Source organism: Trachinotus anak, unplaced genomic scaffold, assembly GCF_046630095.1.
Source record: "Trachinotus anak isolate AG129_WGS33_773 ecotype Australia unplaced genomic scaffold, CSIRO_AGI_Tana_v1 ptg000003l, whole genome shotgun sequence".
Classification (NCBI taxonomy): domain Eukaryota; kingdom Metazoa; phylum Chordata; class Actinopteri; order Carangiformes; family Carangidae; genus Trachinotus; species Trachinotus anak.
The window spans coordinates 3,889,856-3,909,509 of NW_027273854.1; the positions used below are offsets into that span (position 1 = coordinate 3,889,856).

Sequence of the window (19,654 nt, forward strand, 5' to 3'; positions counted from 1 at the left end):
CAGCAATGTGGAGTTTAATGTCACATATTACAGTGCTATATTAATGGTCGGTTTATGCTTCAATGTGTAGGTTATTAAATGTTATACCACATATATGGTAAGGTTATGCTACACTGCTGTAATCCCATACGCGCAGTTTATGGTGCAGTGAAAGGTCTTATTATCAGTGATGAAACGAGGCATTTACTGCCCTTTACTCACCCTGTTTTTCATTTTGTTGATTAAAGAACTTCACTTTATGATTTTCCATCACTTAAGTGTAACAAAAATCATCAGTATGGCTTTTTAGCCTTCATCAATATTCAGGTTCTTTGGTTTTACTGGACTTATACATGTTTTCATAGCATTTAGATTATATAAATACAGCTTTGAATGAAACATAATCACATAAAACAATTACATATCGCAATTAATTTCCTCGGTTATAACCTTGAACCTTATGTCTGACATTACTGTAAGCGTGCTGACTTCTGCCCTTTTTCTCCATTCCCCTCTTTCCTCGCTTTAATGAACTTGAAGGACCTGAGAGGATTCCCTCACACACAACACATTTGTTCCCATAAGTGACTCTAAGATCCATTATCACCACCTTTAGTGGCTCCTTCCTCCAGCATTTTTTCCCATTACTTTTGTCTCACTTTACATTTATTTTAATAAAACAAATCTTAAGTGGCCAATAAAACCAGCCACATTATAGTTCCAAACTAAAACGCTGTAGATATTGGTTATTAAAATAGTACAAATAAACAGTTATTTTGTCCCACAATAAAATATCTCCCCCCAAAAGACACAGAGATATTAGAGATGGTCCCAATGTACCTCAAGAACATCGTCAGGGAAATAGAAAGCAATCCAGGGACGCTGAGTTTATGAGGACATGAGCTTCTAACTAAGAAATGAAATCAAAAACTCATACCACAGATTACTGAGTCGTGTTTAACAGCTCTGATTCACACGCACAAGTTATCATGTTAAGTGATAACTTGGCTGTATTAAAAGTAATATGAAAAAGTAGTAATAAAAGTGCCTTTGTTTCCCTGAATTTAGGGCTAATAATCTTTATAGAAGCCAAGCCATGATGTATCATGATGTAATGATGCAGTTACAGCTTAATTCATCCAAAATCCAAGCATTTTTATCTAGAATGGGTTAAAATTATGGGTTACAGATTATTTTTCACTCATCCGAAAATTTCACTGCATTGTCAGCTTCCTTTTTTTTTTTTTTAGATCATTTAGTTTTCCGTTATGATCCCAGGGGTCGGACCAGCTTACCCGGCTTCTTGGGCTCAGGCATGTCTGTGTCTGTTTATAGTGATTCCTCTGAAAGCGTCTTCCTCGCTCCTTGTCTGTGGATCTGCCTATATTTCCTCCTCCATCCCTTTTTATCACCTCATCACCCCCCCCCCCCCCCCCCCCCCTTCACACACTCACACACACACACACACACACACACACACACACACCACACACACACTAACTCAGTACCGCAGTCAGTCACTTCATCCTCCTCCCCCCGAGAAGTGGAACAAGGAAGGAGGAGAGTGACAGAATGGCTGTCACATGAAACCCTGGCAGGAGAGAGAGGAGGAGGAGGAAGACACCATGAGGGGTAAAAGCGGCTCAGAGCCATAAAGAAAAGTCCAACCCTCGGGAAAACCTGCCAGCTGATTAACTCATTAGGCCCTGGAGGCAGGACGGTAACAAACTGACTGATGCTAATCAGCTCTGACTGACAATTTGATTGAGGGATGCTAAGTGGACAGTCTTTGACTGTGGTGGGGAAAAAAATCATGTTGAAAATCTTTCTAGGGGACAGTATTAAAATTATTAGGGGACGATGTGGGGGTAGAAAAGGAGTCCCAAATGTAAACTTCATTGTTTTCTCGTAGGATTTGAAAAAACTTGAAGGCTCTCACCCTCAGTGAAACCACAGATTGAAAGAGACACAAGCTTTTTTTTGTCTCTTTGTATGTAGTACATCTCTTTGGAGTCATAATCTGTCTATCCATACTCATTTTGAATCTTTTTGTCATTTTGTGTGTCTTTGTGTCTCTATTTGCTCATTTTGCACCTCTTTGTAGTTCATTTTGTGACTCTGTGGTCATTTCATCATCTCTTTTTACTAATTTTGTGAGTCTTTGTGGTCAGTTTGCATCTCCTTTTATTCATTTTGTGTGTCTTTGTGGTTGTTTTGTGTCTCATTTTACTTGATTGTAGTTGATTGAATTTGATTGAAGTATTAACAGTCACTTCATACAGAGGCTGGGGTGCAGGGTCTCCCTGTCAGTAGATGTGGATCTTTATAGTTTGTAGAGACTGAACACAACCTTATCCCAACCTGTTAATAACTAACTGATAAAGTGAAACTAAATAACAGTTAATTTAGTTGCTCCCAGTTATGGAGGGTGTTGCTTTTTGAAAAAGTCAAACTTAAGCTCCAGCCCCCCTCTGCAATAATTTTCACACAGTCCCTGGGTGAAGAGGATGCGTTGAGAACAAAGTCAGGGATGAAAATGAGAGCAGAGCAGCAGCAGCCTTGCGTTCCCACAGGCTCTGACAATCCCATTTGTTCTCCAGTAGCTGAAGCTGTCAACAGGGTGTATTTTATGGGACTGGAAGCCCTCGCGCAGGGATGTGAGGACCAAGGTCAAAGACAGTGGAGGGAGGTCGCTGACCTTAGGAGCTCTTGGAGAGGTATAAATTTCTGTATACACCCAGACGTGTTACTACGCTGAGGATGTGCCACAAATTTCACATGTGTTGTGAAATAAATATATATATTTATTATACATTAAAAAGCTTCTGCACATATAAGTGACAGAGGCACAGCTGTGGTGTTTATCCTCCTTCCACTCATTCTAAATGACAATGCAGACCTCATATGGATATTATAAACATCAGCGTTAAATTGCATTTAAGCCGCTTTCCACTTTCCGTTCAGTCATCCCTTTTCTGAATTCTGCGCTCGTCGTCTCGTTCGCCCAAATTGCCCAGGCAGCTATAACCTTGACTATAACAATAAACATTGTTTGAGACTTTAATTTTGGAGAGAGAACTTAAGTCAGAAAGAGAGGCCGAGATTGAAGAACAGCTATTTAAGGCAAGTGCAACTTGAGATTCAGATGTTCAAGGAGAACAAAATACCCTCGAGGAAGATTATGGAGGGCTGTTTGAATAGGACATAAAAGGTCCCTGAGTCTACTGTATATTCTGACTTTACATTACTTGACTTTTAAGCAGACTAGTGTGTAATAAATCTTTCTGATGCGTTCACAGCTCATCAGTGGTGATTTATACCGTGATTAAACTCCTCAAATGGGCTGAGATTATTCATATATTGTGGATTTAAAGTGGATACAGGAGACTAACTATAGGTGTCCTACATGATCCAGTGAGCCGCTGTGGAGGATGACACCAGAGTTATTTAACGCTTGCATTAGTTAAGCCTCACTGAAGAAGACGTTAAGCCAACTGAAGCAGGTCCTCTCCACCTTTACAGCCACTTTCCCATGACCGGTAGAGATTAAAGCTGTCAGTGGGCAGCATGTGCCATCAAAATGCAATATTTTTTAAATGGGATTATCATTTTTTATTTTCATTTTTTGCGGGGGCATATTTATGCTTTTTTTTAGATAGCAGCAGTGGATACAGACAGGAAATGCAGGGGATTGAAATGCAGCAAATGGTACAGCCGGCCGGGAGTCGAGCCGGGGACCAGGTGGTATGCACCCTAACCAATAGGTCATTCAAATATCTTTATTTTTGAGACAAAACTAAACTGACTGCGTGACAGAATTTTTATGGATTATAGAAAAAAAAGTGGTGCACTAATGTGTTGCAATGACTGAGACAAGATTTCTCAGTGTTTTAGTAAAGAACCAGGTCTCAAACCTGTTAAATTTTATAACATGTTACCTGATTATAGTTTGTTTTGATGCCACACCCTATCAAAACATACTAATGAGATTTTAGTTACTTTAACATAACATTTGTGAACTTTTTTGGGTGAACTGTGTATTTTTGAATAGGCCAAACTCACTTGTATGTAATTGGTTGTATGCACTAACCACTGAGAACAGCCAAAACAGTGAACTGTCAAGAAACTGAGTTTGATCTGTGTTGAAAGAATCAGCACATGAACCACATCAGAATTCATTAAAATGAAAAAAACAAGGTTTTCAGACCAATGTTTTCCTCCCCTTTAAATGATAACATATGATGTACCTGTATTTGGTAAAATTACGTTTGATAAACATATGTTTGGCTAATGCAAACAATCATCTGTGACCCATCATACGGTGGCCCAGATGGGCCAACACAATGCAAAAGTCACAAATACAAAAAACACACCATATCACTGACAATGAGGTCCAGAGGTGACAACATAAAAGTTCTAATCATTGGCCCAAGAACTTTTTGTTTTCTTTTAATCATTTTAAATGTTTTTAAAGATCATTTAGTTTTAAAACTATAAAAACAATATCTATTTAATAATTTTTTTAAAATTTTTTATTTCATAATTACAGTGTGTCACAACAAATCGTGCTATTTTGCAAATGATTTGTCGGCCACTTGCAATAGTGGGTCGTGGCCCACAGGTTGGCAGCCGCTGCTGTAACTGGGGTCATTATGGTGAAACAAATACGATGTGACACATGAGACACTGATGGCTCAGTACAGATAAAACTTGGAGGGATGAGCTGTTGTTGCGCTGCCGTAAAATACTGAAAACAATTTTTTGTAACGGGTCAATTAGTCCGATCCATTATTGGCACTACAGCCTGCAACATTTTTAATTTTTAATTAATTTTTCACTGATTAAACCCAAAATGTAGGAGTATCATGAACCGTCTTACTTAAAAACTTCAAACGTGGTTCAACACACTTTCTTTTTTCTTTCTCATTATTCACAATGCTCCATTTTGAACAGCAGGCAGGCGACAGGACGTGACAGCCTCTTCCTTCAAAGTGAAAGTCCTGTTGTCTTTTCATATAAATATACAAGCTTTCACATTTGACTAAAAATAGTAAGGTGACACTGTTGTTTAGGACAGCGACAGAGAGTAATGGGCTGTCCCAGTAAGGGGGGGGGAATAGATACTGTATGGGCCTGCATAGTTTCAGAGGCAGAGCCCGGGGGGAATCACATGCTTCAGTCGCCATATGCTCCATACAGAGCGCCCCCACCTTCAAACTGAACAGGAGCCCCGAGAGAGACGGGCTGTTTCCATGCAGACAGTAATGCAATAACAATGATGTGACACATACTCATCAAAATACTTATGGTTACACAAGATGTATTTTCATGTGTAAAATCAGAGGACACCTGGTGATCATCACCTGTTTTCCTCTTCTAGTTTATTATTTGAATAGTTTATGCAATCAAAGTTAGAAACAGCATTAATGGTGTCAAACGGGACCTTTTGGACATGTAGAAAAATAAATCCTCGTAGTGGTTTGTATAAACAGTTGCTCGCAGACAGTCTGTAGGTTGCCAGGTTTGCTGTGGGGCCACATCCTCCCTTTTGTTCGTGACTTCATCCGGGACGTTCCTGTTGTTACCAAACATGTTGGATATTTTTGGCAGTGATCGTCCAACTGTCGCTCTGGCAAATGTCAGAACAGAAATGATGCTGGATGAGTTGTTACACTGTCCAACAAAGTCATTTTGTCAAGATTTTTGTGTAAGAGTCAACAAAAAAAAAGGTGAAAACAAGTTTGTGTCCAAAAGGACATTAAGTCTGGACTTCTTTATATTCTAAACTTTAAAGGATTAGCCCTGGATTCAAAACTCCTTTTCAGCACTTTGATGCTGAAATGATGGAGTTTAAAATGATGGATGCCTCTCACTTGTATCCACGGAGGTTTTTATAGTGTGTCAGCAGAACTCTTCAGCCAGGAATAAGCATTGAGAAATAAATCACATCAATCACATTTGGCGGAAACCTGCTGCTGCTGCTGCTTCTGGTTGGGTGTGATACTTTTTAGGTTTTGGGTTCTTCAGGCCACAACCTCCCCGTCAATGAAGTCACAGACATTCTGCCCCGTCTGTGACCCTTGGACTGTTTAATGGGGTTTTGGCAACTGTAAACCTAGTTAGATTAGTAACTGAAGCCAGCATCCATTGCACGCGGGCCCAGAGAAGAAGAATAACGATCCATAAATTCTGGTTCGGAGGTGTAACATATCGTAGGCTGAGCTCACTGAGCCTGTTGAGCTGAAGGAACGCTGCTAACAAACCAAGGCCTGAGTCGCTGCCATATCAAGGAGAACGCTCCACCTCAAAACAGCAGCAAACACACTGTACTCCACAAAATAAGTGTGCATTCAAATGTTTTCCTCCAATGACAGACGGCAGATCAGCACGTACATTCAATAAATCATCATATTAATATTCATTTTCTTCTCTTTCTTGCATTTCTGCCTTTATTCAGAAGGGATGGGGGTGAAAAGACAATAAATAAAGAGAGGGACCCGAACAGGGACTCAAACCTGACTCCATGGTCAGAGTGTCAAACCCCTGTGCCATCACAAGGTCCCTAAAAACTTAAAAAACTGTGATTTAATAATTTAAAATGTCAACATAAATGGGAAGAATATATCTGACCTCAAACTTGACCACATCTGTATTTACCTATGCATCCGGCCTGGAAGATTTTGAAAAAAATCATAAATGTGCAATTATCAAGACTGATGTTGTAGTTGTGATATGATTTGTGATGTGGTGGTGATAGTGAATGTGGTGTGACCAGTACCAGGCAAAAATGTTTTCTTGAGTCTTTTTCTGTGTGTCTCAGTCCAACATTATTTAAGGTTAAGTTATATTTTGCTTTTGTAAAGTGTTGCGCCTCCTGCAGTGCAGTTTGGATTTAATGTTTTGTTGTTGTTGTTGTTGTTGTTGTTGTTGGATGATATCTACTGTTAAGAGTTTTTCTGTTTTTGACACATGGTTAAAATCTACTTCTCTTATCACTATCTCTCTCCCCTGGTGCATGTGTGTGTGTTTGTGTGTGTGTGTGTCTATGTTTTGTTGGGTTTTGTGTGGTTTATATAATAGTATGAAAAATGTGTCAATAAAAATATGGGGGGAAAAAAACATTTTCAAGCTTTGCAGACACTCTCGGGTACTGCAGATGTGCCTGTGCGAAACAACTTTAGGAGTCAGACGGCATCAAATAGCCACTGGGATCCTCTCCTCCAGTTTTACAGCCTGTACTAACCACTGCAATAAATAGTCAGTTTCCCACACATAAAAAGTAAATAAATAAATTTGAGCAGAGAAGAGAAATGTGATCGCAACAGGACACATGTGAGACACATTCTGATGCCAGATGTGAACAACAGTCCACCCCAGCTGGATGGATACTCAACGTGGATATGCAGTGAGACACTGACGTAGGTCTGCAGATCAGTGCAGCAGCAGTTTTCTTCTCTGATTCAGAACAGATTTACTCCTTAAAAAGACATTTAGCTAAATAAACCTCTGGCTGAGGTAGAATTTAGATTGCTGACTGAAGGATTTTAATTTTTAAAGACATAAATATTTATTTGTTCAGTTGATAAAATGGCACTTTTAGGGGGTGGGGGTGAGACGGAGGTTGAGGGCCTTTTCTGGTCTGTTAGCAGCCTCTGTTGGCCCTGGACGTGTTAGTGCATCCAGAGGCAAGGTGGTAATGAATAGTCACAAGTGTACATTACACTGACTTCAAGGCACAGACACCTTTTTGTAATGCCAGGGAGAGGGAAGCTGTTTGTTTGACACAATAGCTTCCAACTGACAGATGCGGAGACACAAATAGTAAATTATTAATCCTTTGCATATCTTACAGTAGGTGATGCTCTGAATATAAGGCAATACTTAGCCGCCCACAAACAAAAAAACATATCATAATAGGCCAAGTAGATTATTGGTTCAGGCCAGCAACTTGTCTTTTAGGTAAAACATCAGTCCTGATATAACCTTTTTTACCGCAGCCAAAATATAGAGCAACATTAAGTTGAAAATTAGACACCCCCAAAATATAGAAATCAGACCTGCTTTCATTTGCCAGGAAAACAAAACTGCACACAAAGTTGCTGCTGACATGTTAAAAGACAGCAGCACACACCCAGACCTGGTGGTGGTTCATTAGTTGCATTCTGTCAGCAGACAAAGAAACTGCTGTAAATACCAAAATGCTAAAAATACATAATTCAAAGACTAAAATACTGTTCCTGTGCAGCAGCATCGACACATTAGATGACAACATTGCATGTTCAAAAACACACAGAACTGAAAAGTAAAGTAAGTTGATATAATATTGAGAGGTATGCAGACACAACATGCACACAAGTAGGTCAGCACATACCCAAAATAGCTCAGGCTGAACAATTAACACTCAGTGTGTGTGTGTGTGGGGGGGGGGGGGGGGGGGGGGTGTTAGCATGTGTGTCTGTATTTCTGTAGATAACATTTCCCTTGTCACCTGCATTTAAAGCTGCCAATCATTTCAACCATGAAAGAGTGATGTAAATTAAGCTGTGTGATGGTTGAATGATGAAGCCATCTCTCAGCTTAAAGAAAACATGATGATGAAACTCTTTGTTGATCTGCTGGGTCAAAATTTAATGGAAAACTAAGGAAATTTAAGAAATAAATTTTAGTTAGATGAGAACAACAAAATCTGTAAATTAATATGTTGAACATTTCATGAAAAAAAAGAAAAGAAAAGAAAAGAAAAGAAAAGAAAAGAAAAGAAAAGAAAAGAAAAGAAAAGAAAAGAAAAAAGAAAAGAAAAAAGTAAATTCATTTTAAAGGCTTTTGTTATGAAAATCACCGGAAGGGCTAATGTTGTCGTAGTTAGCTCGACCGTCCTCTTCTTGGCTATTCCTGTTAAAATGGCTCGTCTACTATCAATTAAAACTGTAGTTGTTTCTACTGTTTTGTTCTTCGTGTGCACAAATTTTGTATGTTGTAATAACGGCAGGAGGGTAAGTGTAAAATATGAGTAATTTAACCCGACACATTTGACTACAGTTTAGCGGAAACTGCACCTGTTAGCTGTGTGATTAGCATTAGCTTTGCGCGACCGGCTAAAGGCTAACAGTAGGTTTTACTTTTTATTCTCAGGTTGGTGATTCCTTGGACGCTGAGTTCAGTGGTTTCTCTGTGCCTCTTGAACACTCATTCGAAGTCGGTGAGAAAGTTTTTATTATTATGGTGTATAATGTGTTATAGCTATGATTGGTGAGCTAGCTAAGCAGCCGTGTGCTACCAGCGATAACGCCTTAGCCGAATGGAGAAAGCTACATAACTAACTCCATTCAAAATGTGTTAGTTTCATATTTTTTGTGTGTATATACATAGTTAATTAGCTGTTTCAACAAATGTGGACAGCTTTACAGCTTCACGTACTGTCTCACTGAAACATTTGGGTCATCTTTTCCCATTAGCTCCAATATTTACATTGTTTGAACGGAGAGTCACTTCCTGTTTTTGCTGTAGTAATTGATATGTAAACGTTATCAGGGTCATTGACAAATAAAGCTTTTAAAAATGTAATTTTAAAATGGATATTATGCATATTTTTGATATTATTTTTGATATTAGAATAATGTGTCTTATTTGTCTTACTTAAGTCTTATTTGTGTTACAACATTTCTAAGTTTTAAATTCATTTTTTGACTGTATTTTTAACTTCACCACCTGAAAAATGTCAGGTGACGCAACCAAATTTATATACTTTCCTTCTATTTATTCTAAGTGAAATTTTTGGGAAGTATACCTGAGTGTGTCTATAGTGGCTAACACATTGTTACTTTGTGGTTGAGTTTTTTGTTAACTATAATTTAAGATTCTTGCATTTCAGTGGCCAGGTATTTAATATTTTTAATATTCAATTTTACATTTAAATACAGAAAAACTTGTATATAGATATACAAATGAATCTATTTAATACAATAGCTATATACCTCATAGTTTTCAACCATTTGTTCATCATTTATTGGTTTAAATAAATATTTTACCTGGTCGCACCACCTGACGATTCAGTTGTGTCACCTGACTTTTGCAGCTAATTTCAAATTAAACTGGCTTCTACTTAGACACCTGTTTAACCTTTAGCTTTTGCTAGCAAGTTCATACATATAGTTTTCTAATAAAATGAAGAGTCTTATAATAAAATAACATTTTCCTAGTTTTACCTTGGTCGTACCACCTGACATGAAAAGTGCACCAGCCCAACTATGAGTTGAAAGTAGCTGTTTTTATCAATATTTGAGAGAGCTCTACAAACCTTTTCACTCATCAGTAAAGATCACCTGGGGTCCTCTGGCTGATGGAATATCCTGTTTGATGTTGTAACTATTCACTTCAGAATAAAAGATGCACGTATACAGTTGCACCACCCTGACATTTGACAATACACAAATTCCTGGACAAAAGTTTTTGAATTATCTTAACACCTTTAAAACTATTAATATTTGTGAATTTAGTTTATTTGAAAGGTCTCAAACATGAAATCATGCCACAGTATTTATTTTGAATTTATTATTATTAAAATATCATATTTAATACTTTTCTCAGGCTGTTCATTACTCGGACGGTTGCACCACCTGACATTTTGGTGGTTTGACAGGCCAAAATATAAAATTTATACATTATTATAATGTACTGAAAACATGGTCAAACTACAGCAGTTTTATAGAATAAAATGATGCATGTCATGAATTAATTAAAATTATTTTAAAGGAAAGTAATACACTCGGACACAAAAATATGCATGTCATGTCAATGACCCATCAACAGTCCTGCTGCTGATTTTTCATTGAACAACATGACAATAACTTAGTAACTATGGTGCTGTCTCTCCAGTCCTTTATTCATGGTATCTCCTCTTACTATTTGTTGTTCTCCATATTGCAGATGATGTAGCAAAGTTTCAAGGACGTGGAGCACTGGTGTTGAAACCTGGAAGGGAGCCCAGCGTCTCACTAAGTCAGAACCAACTATCAGAGGAAGACAGAACCAAACTCAAGGTGAACTATGATCATCAGGTTGAAAGGACATGGAGTGACAAGTACTGTAGCCATGTACAAAATAGATTATTGTGCAGAGATGTTTTAAATAAGTTTTTAAGCAGGCCAAAAGACTGCAGCAAAGAGCTCGTTACGTTAGAGGTCATACAAAAAAATTAATGGGCTATATGAAAAAAAGTTATTAATAATATGCCCGACAACCTACATATCTAACATGTTTGTTTTGAACTTGGATGACTCCACAGGAAGTGGCTGCAGTGGACGGTCTGTACAGAATCAGAGTGCCTCGTGTTTTCCTGCAGGCAGACAGACAGACAGAGATGCAGATGGAAGGTTACCTCACAGCATTTGTCAGAGCCGTATGTATTTCACTCATCTTAGCCAGCAAATAATCTTAAGAAAAAAAAACATTTAATTAAAATTGCTCAATAAGACTGTGTTAGGGAACCAAGAGAGCGACGACATGAGGGGTTTTAGAAGTCTGTCAGCTTCCTGTTATATTTGTGCCAATAATGGGACAAATAACTGAAGTGATAGTTCTTTTGAAAGTCTCTCTGGGTGATTTTAAACTGATAACAAATGATCCTCAGCCGTTGTGTCTTCTTCAGTGCAGAGAAAAGCCTGTAACCCCACTGATTGCTCCAAGTGCACTTACCTCTCACTGTTTTAATTGCATTCTGAGTGTATTTTGTTATACTTTGTTCTTTGTTTTAACTTTAAACAAAATGTCTCTAAGCATTTTAATATGAATTGCACTCATTGTTAAATAAATTGACAAAATGAAAAAGAAACCAAATTACTTGGTTGACTAGACAGAAGCTGTTTTGCCAACTGCTCTAAAATTTGCAGGTACTGAATGAGAACTTGTGACTGTGTAACAAATGTTTTATCATAAGCCATGTTGTGTACACACAAAAAATAATTCTTTATACAGGGGACATTTAAAATAGTTGTGTTATGTCTATTTTTTTCAGTGTTCCTACAGCCAGCCACTATTTTGGCCCATATTCCCCATTATAACATTTTTATGCTAGAAACGTTTAGATAGATACACTATCTAAAATGTTTTCCCTTGTAAACTGTGTATAAAGCAGCATGACAAAACAAAGATTAAGATAAAAATTATCTACACTTGTATGAATTGATGAATATCTAAGCAGAGAAGATGCAGAGAAGATCTTTTAAAAATGAGTGCACTGTGAATGTAATATATGAAACGGCATCATATCCATCATGTGATAAATGTGGGTGATACTATCAGGGTAATGCCGGTGTAACTCTAACATGAACCCGTATTCTACTCTGATCTTCAGTGTGCCATGGTGGAGTCCCATCTCAGTGATGCAATCACTCTCCACGCTGATGTCTCTGGATCTCTCATCGGTGTCTCTATAGTAACGTTTCCTGGGGCCTGTAGGGGCACTGAGGTTGAGGATGAAGTTGATCTTGAAGTTTTCAACACCACGCTCCGTGTCATGGCGCCTGTGAATGCACCTGGGTCAGTCCTAGATGATATGTTTGTTCATCTTTTTACACACCCTCTTGTTTCTCACTGTTGTTTTTGTCTTTTCTGTCTCATCTACTTTGATAAATCTACTCTGCTTATGCTTCCATCTGTATCTGTAGCAGTCTGTGCATCAGTGAAATCCTCTTGTGTATCTGACTGTAGCTTTTTCAGATGCCTTTGATTCAGTTATACTGTATTTGCCTTGGCTTAGCAGCTTCACATAATTTCCCAATAGGTAGAACAAGTCTCTCTGCACTTTTCTGCCTTTCAGACACACTCTCTGTTGTGGGGGTTGTTTGAATACTAATTGCTGACTTTCTTCCAGACCAGAGACGGCTCTGTTCCTTGAGCGAATGGAACAGGAATCTGAGAAGAAAGCAAAGAATCCACAAGAGCAGAAATCTTTCTTCGCTAAATATGTAAGTACTCATACTGAAACCTGCTGATAAGACCAGTAGGCACTGCCTAAAGATATATTCTCTTCCTTCAGTAATTGGGCTCTGATAATAGTAATGGCCCATACAGTTAATGAATACATGAAAATGCCTGTTTTTCTCATCATTTTTTGCTTCATCAGACCCACCACAGCTTTTTCTACACATGCAGCATGTGTTAAAATATAGAGGGAACATCAGTACTGTGGTGCAGTTTGTTTTTTCATCTGTTTTATTTGCCAATGTTTGTGGCAGGAAAGTAGGAATCTCTTCTAAAAAGTCAAAATGGCTGCATATTTTTAGTTTGTTCTTCCTGTTGGATTCGGTGTTGTGGATTCACTCTACCATGTGCTTCCCTCGTTCCTGTTTAAACCTGCTTTCAAACCCTCTGTTTGGTCCAACTGGCTCAGAAAAACTGATGCATTGTTTCCTTTTAGTTCAGGTCCAGTTTGTGCTTACACTGACTTCTCACAAATAAACCAAGAGGAGTAAACATGAAGTCATGTGGCCCGATTGGTAACTAACTGATTGGACAGTTATAGTCATCTTGCATCAGTGGCACTGCAGGGAATTTTAACCTGACAGCAGATTATGCATCACTTTTGTGAACCTGATGTGTTTGTTTATCTTCTCCGGTGTCTAGAGTTGTTCCAATACTGATGATAGTAAATCCCTCTGATGCTGCTTTAAATTCGGCAAGTACACAAGCCTATGCACTGATCCAGTACCATGTAATTTATTAATAAACTGCATAGTTTGACACCTGGAGAAAATGACAGTTTTCCCAGAAATCAGTTCTTCTTCACTGCTCTTTAACAGTAGCTTACACAGGAAGTTACTCTGTGCAGCCACTGGCAGCTACTGTTTTAGATCGGCAAAGAATTGATTTCCTGTAAATAGTGTAAAGTTAGCTGTTAGAAAGTGTCAGCAATTCAGCAGCATGTTGCACTGGAAAGTCCCACCAGGAAAACGGCATTAATGTGTCTGTTCGTTTTTACAAAGGGTTTAACCTGAGCCCTGCCATACAACAATGACAGCACCATGTCACATCCATATAGGGTAAATAGTATACAGCTGTTCAGTTTGTTTTTTTTTAATGCACTGGTATCGGATCAGTACTTCCTACCCTCTGACACACAAGTTGAAGTTGTGGAGTCAGGATCATGAAGAAAAATGGTATCAGAACATCTCTACTGGTGTAATCTCACAAAGTAATAACAGATTATGAGCCTTATTAGCTGTAACTGTAACTGGACTGTGTGTCATAAAGAGACAAACCAGGACAGTCATTATACAACATTAACATTAAGGCAGGATAGTTACTATGTGGTCACTGTGTTTCACTCAAAAATCTTTTTACCAACGTTTTGATGCGCATGCTGTATCTGTTCCCATGGTTACCATTGTGCTCATATAAATATCGTTTATACACATCAGGAGGATGCTTTGTGAACAGTTCATTCAAACTGATTTAATAGCAGTTTAGTGTTTTCAGTTTATGGTAAAATCACGTCCCCAGTCTCACACAGTCCCAGTCCACCTGGGACCACCTGAGAGTCTCGGGCCAGTTACATCTGCACCAGAGTTCAGCTGACAGCTGTCACACTAAGCCCAAACCCAGAGTTAGCTTCAACCAAACCAAACAGGCCAAGTATGAAAACACCCTACATCAGTCCTGGTTTGAGTCCCAGCTCCGTGGTGCCATTCTTCCCTGTGTGAGGCTGTTGCCCTCAACTGAACTAGTCCTCCAAGATTATTCTGCCCACAAAGTTTAGATTTAAACTTTAGAAACATAAAGTTGAGTCATCTTTAACAAACAGCAGAGAGAGTTTGTTTGTCTCCTGACATTTCGACCTGTCAGTTGGAGTAAAACCATCTCTCCATGTTTGGAAACATTCCCACAGAGAACCTGGACTCGCATCCTGCCGCCTGGCTCGTCTGAGCTCTTTTGTGAACTCTCTGTCTTGTTTTGCACTGTGCTGTGTGTGTGTCATGCCATGTTCAGTGACCTGTGTTGACTCTGTGCTGCATCCAGTGACAGTGTGTTGACTTGGTGCTGTGCTGTGTTCCAGTGGTATTTGATTCTGGGAGGTGCAATCTTCCTCATGGCCAGCAATTCGGCACAGCCCCCAGCAGGGGGAGGCAGCGAGCAGAGCTGATTCCCACTGAAGTACTGTTTTCTTTCTTGTGGCTACTTCTGTCCGCCTTCCTCCTGTGTCTGTCAAGTTTTGTAAAATAACTTCTAAGCATTGTAACTAACTGAAAACCATCCCCTCATTTCCCACCCCTTCCTTCTTTGCTATTCTTTGGTGTATTTTTTTCCAGGTTCAATGCCAAATACATTTAAAATTTTCAGAATTAAAGTATTTTGTATGAGGAAGCCTGTAATAATAAACCGTCAATAAATCTTGAGTTTTAATTGTTGGTGCGATTATGTTCAGCATGTGTTTGGTGTTTGACCCTGAGATTTCCTCTTGATTCTACAGTCTCTCCCCCACTTTTACACTTCACCGCTTCTTCTCTTCTGTTCAGAAAATAAATTGAACCTAATCTGGGAAGGAACTGTTGAAAAGACTCGTCAGTGATCACAATTAAATTTGTTATGTTTAAAAGAAAGATATTTTTGTATTTACCTCAATTTTTTTCTTGTCTTTTCCAGTGGATGTACATCGTTCCTCTCGTCCTCTTCTTGATGATGTCCGGCGCTCAGGACCAATCAGGAGGTGGAGCCGGGGGTGGAGCAGCAAACGGCGGTGGCCGATGATCAGCACGACAACAACAGTTTTTGTTTTTGTGAAGATTTACCGAACAATAATTCTCTACAACAGTTTTTAATTGCTGTACATAATGCTATTTAAGAAAATGTCTGTCACACACAACTGAAACCTGTACAGTATAGAGGAGATATTGTGCCCTGCAGATGACTGCATTTTTAATACTAATGTGAAAATAAAGTATTTATTACTTGAATACTGAAGGTTTTTAGAGCTACACGTTGTGTTTTGCTCTGAGGCTCAGATTTAGTTGTAACACCAGTACAGAAATATGAAATACACATAAAACAGGAAGTAGATCTGTATTTACATATAGTAAGAACAAATGTCTGATTGCTGAAGGAGAAAAAGAATCAGTATGTACGAGATATTGATCTGCTTACATCTTCTTAAATAGTGATTAATCACAGTTTTACACTTAACTCTAATCCGATGCTTAGAGTAAAATAATGTGTCTAAAATGAAATTAAGTCACAGTGGTTTTTGAAAGTATTCAGTATTGGACTTTTAATTTGCAAAAGTTTCTGAAAACATGTTTTCATTATGTCATCATGGGTCACTAAGTGCCGATTAATGGGCAAAATCAATGTACTACACAATGAAGAACTGAATACTTTTTGAAACTACCGTACATAATAACATAGCTTATTACTCAAACCTCGTCTTTCTCCTGTACACGTCATCCAGGACTCCATAAGGTGTACAAAAGTCTTCTCTTGGAAGAAAAAAAACTAAAATAAATGAAAAAATTAAATGTGTTGTAATGTATTTATTTACATTGCAAATGGTTGGAGTTTCTGTATGAATACAATAAATTACCAAAAGTTAAATAGCTTTAAGAGAATGTCCTGTTTTAGGTTAATGTACATTATATTAATGGATTATAACTATAACTATTAATGTTGCATCTTGGTAGTTTATGAATTTCCCATAGGGGATCAATAAAGTTTTATCTTGGCTTATAATAATACATAATATTTTATTTGTTTGTTATGGTTTATTCTTAATCTGAATCCATGAAGTAACTAATAACCAAAATCATCAAATAAATGTAAAAGTACAATATTTTTAGAATAAAGTATAAAGTAGCAGAAGAAAAAAATACTCAGAATTGTTTTTAAGCACAGTATTTGAGTAAATGTACTTAGTTTCACCACTGGTCAGTAATCTTGCTGTATTCATACAATAAATTAGGTAACAGATAATATCTCAAGGAATTCTGTGACACTTAGAAGACAAATATTGTAGATCTTGCATTTTCAAAATTAATTCCAGGAACAACCCAGATGTCCAAATGGTTCCTGACTGGTTTCCTTTACTAATGGGTCCAACAGAACCACCACAGAGTCAGTTTGTCACATTTGAACTGAAAGCCTCCGTGCAGCAGTTTACCCCACTGGGATTAGAGCAGCTGCTGCTAACCCTAACCCTGTCCAGTAATGAAATAATTGCATGGTATTCCTCCAAATACTTCATTATTTTTTCATGAAAATGTTTATATAGTGAGACTGTTGCAACTGTTGTTGGTATATTATGCTTAACGTGCAATATAAAACATTATTATTGGTTTATTATTATTATTATTATTGGATTATTGGTCTTCTCTTTTAAAATTAGTTTTTTCAGCCTAAAAAAAAGAATTAGTTTAAAAGGAATAATAGAAATGCATCACAATTTTAGTAATAAATCGTTTTCTGCATTACTTTCTTCATACTTGGAGGGAAGAGTATAGAGCCTTTTAACATTGTAGTCTATGTCGTCATCCTCTCATTCAGACCTGAGAGCAGACTGGACGCTACAGTGGGGCTAGCTGGTTAGCATGCTAACTTCAGTAGAAGAAAAGAAATGATAGAAATAGAAACAAAACAAGAGATAACATCGGCGTCCATTTCCACCACTGGCGTTTCTTCTAGACTGGTAACTAAACAGCTGTTAACGCTAATGTTGCGATAACAAAACTTACATACAGCACCTTTAATAGCCAGTCCAATCCAAACTAAAGGGTGACAACCAGTCTGTCTGACTCTGGCCTTTTTTTGGTCACCTAATGTGAACATCTGTGTTTTTGCTCCATCACCCTGCACTTATCTGTGTATTTATAATCACGAGTCGGGGGCGGGAGATCAAAGCTTCACAACAACCTGGCTTTGGAAAAAGAATGTCCCGAAATCCCTGTGTCAACATCGCCTCTCCTCTTCCTTGTGTCAGTCAGTCAGTCAGTCAGGCTGTTTTTAGTCCGTGTGTCCAGCTGTGAGGAATATCCTCTTATTTTAGGAGGCTCTGCGCTGAGCTTCAACACTTCAGTGCCCTCTGCCCTGGACCTATCACCATCCAGGCCTTTCTGAGAATGACACAAACACGCCGTCTTTTCAATCACCTCCGCCTGCTATCTCGCTGTATAACATCAGGAATAAGGCGGTAAGAACAGCTGAGAGAAAGGGGAGAGTTTTAATGAGGCGATCAGGACGACAAAAGTTTGTAGAGAGATCTGCTTCTGTCAGGTGGGGGTATGGGCTCGACCCAGAGAGAGGCCGGTGATCATCTATGTAATACCATCAGAGTGATATGATGAGCTGTGATTAAAGATGTTTTAAAGTGTCAAACAATCCAGCTACTTATTCCACTTTAAAACCACAGTCTCAGTTATATGTGTGTGAATTCACTTTCAGCCTAAACACTAATGAATCATGGGAGGCCTATCAGCGTGGACTGTGATGTATGTCCGTCTACCAGGAAGCTTAGGGACACTGACACTGAGCCACGTGATTGTTGTGATCCTTAGGGGTGGAATCATGTGCTCGCCGTTACATTGAGTCTGCACTTAAACATATGTCGCTTTCAACAAGTGCATAACAAATAGGAAAAGGCTAAAATTAACACAAACATAACAAACTTACATCCATGTAAAACAAATCTAATGGTTCATTAAAATATTTGAGTTACTGATAATTACAAGCAGGATTAAAAGCCCTTTTTATGCCTCTCACTGCATGTTGCAGTTTTAATAGTTTATTAAAAACTCATATTGTAATGAATAAATTGACTGTTTTTCAGCCTGGATCTTATTAAAAAGGTGGTTAATATAATTCAGGATGACGTGAATCACAACCGCTCCAATACTGTTCTGCACCAAACCTACCACCACAAAAACCATTAAAGGTCCTTTTCCTTTTTCCCTTTTCTGATAATCAAAGGGAGCATCAAGCTTTCTATGCTTTCTGTACATGCAAGCAAACACCTAAAACAATGAGCTAAAAAAAGGGACTTCTTTTTGATAAAGCTGCAGAAGAGGTGTGTTGTAAAATCCTTTTTACTGTACAGGGATAGTTGATGTTTGTGCAACCTTGGTTTAATCACTATAATTGAAACAGACAGTGGTTAAAGTATCTGGTAGCTTTGTCACTGTCAATTCAGAAAATTCTCCACTAAGTCCAACCTAGTCATACATAATCTATAAGGAAGTAAAGGTCGGTAGAAACTGTAAATCATGTCAAATCTTAAATAAAAAATGATTTATTGATGCAAACATATTAGAGTTAAGTGACTGAACATAAGTGTTCACATGGCTTTGACAGCATGAGATGATAAAAGGTAAATAATGTAATATTATGTAAGGAAAACATGATCATAGAAAGAGGGGGGGGGGCAGGGTGAGGGGAGGACAGGAGCTCACATGAAACAGGCTGCCGCTTGAATAGCAGTGGTTACTCATAAATCTCACGGCTGTCTGTCACTTGGAGACCACCGGTGTCAGCATGACGCCATGTGTTAGGCAAACCCCCCCCCCCCTTTATGCCATCTTGTGATTTAGGAGCAGTTACAAGGTTTATGTTGCACTGAATCCGCGGGGGGCCAGTTGATTTTGGCCTGTTGTTCCCACGCTGTAAATCTGGCCACTTTAACCATGGATGGTTTATTAAA

At 38.4% G+C, this 19,654-nt stretch overlaps 2 protein-coding genes across 3 annotated transcripts in view; one reads left to right on the top strand and one right to left on the bottom strand.

Annotated features, from left to right (window-relative positions):
• mybpc2a (myosin binding protein Ca) overlaps positions 1–1,375 on the bottom strand; it is a 54,902-nt gene extending 53,527 nt beyond the window's left edge. The window contains exon 1 of the mRNA XM_071467082.1: positions 1,275–1,375. Coding sequence (XP_071323183.1) covers positions 1,275–1,296 — 22 coding nt within the window. The 5' untranslated portion in view covers positions 1,297–1,375. The remainder of the gene's footprint in view (positions 1–1,274) is intronic.
• Positions 1,376–8,792: 7,417 nt separating this feature from the next.
• On the top strand, positions 8,793–16,225 carry emc10 (ER membrane protein complex subunit 10). Of its 2 annotated transcripts, XM_071467110.1 has the most exons (8): positions 8,793–8,972; positions 9,112–9,178; positions 10,906–11,018; positions 11,264–11,377; positions 12,332–12,516; positions 12,851–12,944; positions 15,032–15,129; positions 15,619–16,225. In XM_071467110.1, the coding sequence occupies exons 1-7, from the start codon at positions 8,808–8,810 to the stop codon at positions 15,116–15,118; spliced, it is 825 nt and encodes a 274-aa protein (XP_071323211.1). In that variant the 5' UTR covers positions 8,793–8,807; the 3' UTR covers positions 15,119–15,129; positions 15,619–16,225. The 2 variants fall into 2 exon arrangements, with proteins under 2 accessions (XP_071323211.1, XP_071323204.1); XM_071467103.1 differs by lacking the exon at positions 15,032–15,129.
• The last annotated feature ends 3,429 nt before the right edge of the window (positions 16,226–19,654 follow it).

Coding starts and splice junctions, on each gene's coding strand:
- emc10 (XM_071467103.1), top strand. CDS start 8,808: ATGAAAATCACCGGAAGGGCTAATGTTGTCGTAGTTAGCTCGACCGTC. Junction 11,378..12,331: donor TCACAGCATTTGTCAGAGCC/GTATGTATTTCA, acceptor TCTGATCTTCAG/TGTGCCATGGTGGAGTCCCA. Junction 12,945..15,618: donor AATCTTTCTTCGCTAAATAT/GTAAGTACTCAT, acceptor TGTCTTTTCCAG/TGGATGTACATCGTTCCTCT.